Raw genomic sequence first — 1,748 nt, forward strand, 5'->3', positions numbered from 1 at the left:
TGGTTTGGAAATTAGTAGCTCTTTCAAATAAATAAACATCTTCATGAAACTATGTGAGACTGTGCACTTTAGCAGATCTAAGATCGGCATTACAATAAAAGCAGAAAGATTTCTTTAAATATATATATATATATATATATATATATATATATATATATATATATAATTGTACCCAACAACAGGAGATTCTGCTTAAGATTGGAATTGCAATAAAACCAGTGAATATACTGTCAGAAATGGATGTTATTCTGAAAGTTTGATCATAAATTTATCAATGAGACACAGTATTAGAAATTTGGATTTTTTTCTGTGGAAATGTTAGCTGGATTGGATATAATCTTTCTTACACTGTCAACAGCAGAATTCATAATTGGAATGTTGGGGAATGCGTTCATTGGACTGGTAAACTGCTCTGAATGGGTCAAGAACCGGAAAATCTCTTTAGCTGACTTCATTCTCATCTGCTTGGCTATCTCCAGAATCGCTCAGCTGTTGGTGTCATGGTTTGAATCATTTATGATGGGACTATCTCCACTTTTCTTTTCCACTTATAAACTGGCAAAATCTATTACTTTGCTTTGGAGAATAACTCATCATTTGGCTACGTGGTTTAGTACCTGCCTAAGCATTTTCTACCTCCTTAAGATAGCTCAGTTCTCTCATTCCCTTTTCCTCTGGCTGAGGTGGAGAATGAACAGAGTGGTTCTTGCAATTCTTGTATTTTCTTTGTTCTTTCTACTGTTTGACTTTCTAATGCTAGAAACATTCAATGATCTCTTCTCGAATGTCGATGCAATGGATGAAAGTAATCTGACTTTATATATATATGAAAGTAAAACTTTTTATGTTAAAACCTTGATTCTTCTTAGTTTTTCCTATATCATTCCTATTATTCTGTCCCTGACCTCATTGCTCCTTTTATTTCTGTCCTTGGTAAAACACATCAGAAATTTGCAGCTCAACTCCATGGGCTCCAGGGATTCCAGCACACAGGCCCATAAAAAAGCCATTAAAATGGTGATGTCTTTCCTCTTCCTTTTCACAGTTCACTTTTTTTCCATACAATTGTCAAATTGGATGTTTTTTTTATTTTGGAACAAGAAGATCACAAAGTTTATCATGTTGGCCGTTTATGTCTTTCCTTCAAGCCACTCACTAATTTTGATTCTGGGAAACAGCAAGCTGAGACAGACAGCCTTGAAGGTACTGTGGCATCTTAAAAGCTCCCTGAAAAGAGAAAAACCAAATTCATCTTTACCGATAGACTTTCCAGAATCTTTCCAATGATGAATACTTAATGAGGAGTCTTTGAGGATCTATTTCACTTCTACTGTTTTTTTTCTGCTGGATTCCTTTAAACATTGTTGAGCATTATTGAAATTTTCCCTAGAAAATGTTGCTTTTGATAACTGACACATGGTCAGCCAATATAATTTTAAAAGTATTCATTTTTGTTTAAAACATTGGTTACCAATATTTTAAAATCTCAAGTGTTCTTTTCAAAAGAATCCAAATTATTAAATTTTATATGCAAAAGATGTACTTAATTATTATACTCATGTGGGGAGAAGAGGCATATCATGTTTTAGAAATCAAGATAAATTACAAACTTCACTAGGTAAATTATCTACAAAATATTGATAGAAAAATTAATTAAGCAACAAAGTTATAGATGGGAAAAACATGACTTCAAAGTTTAAAGGTCTATTTATTTTATTTTATTTATTATTATTTTTTTTAATTTTAAT

The 1,748-nt window shown here is 32.0% G+C and overlaps 1 protein-coding gene across 1 annotated transcript; it reads left to right on the forward strand.

Annotated features, from left to right (window-relative positions):
• The first annotated feature begins 315 nt into the window (after positions 1–315).
• Positions 316–1,287, forward strand: TAS2R42 (taste 2 receptor member 42). The gene has a single exon (XM_072797564.1). It carries the CDS (start codon positions 316–318, stop codon positions 1,285–1,287), a length of 972 nt encoding a protein of 323 aa, XP_072653665.1.
• The last annotated feature ends 461 nt before the right edge of the window (positions 1,288–1,748 follow it).

The sequence above is a fragment of the Canis lupus genome, chromosome 25 (genome assembly GCF_048164855.1).
Source record: "Canis lupus baileyi chromosome 25, mCanLup2.hap1, whole genome shotgun sequence".
NCBI lineage: Eukaryota > Metazoa > Chordata > Mammalia > Carnivora > Canidae > Canis > Canis lupus.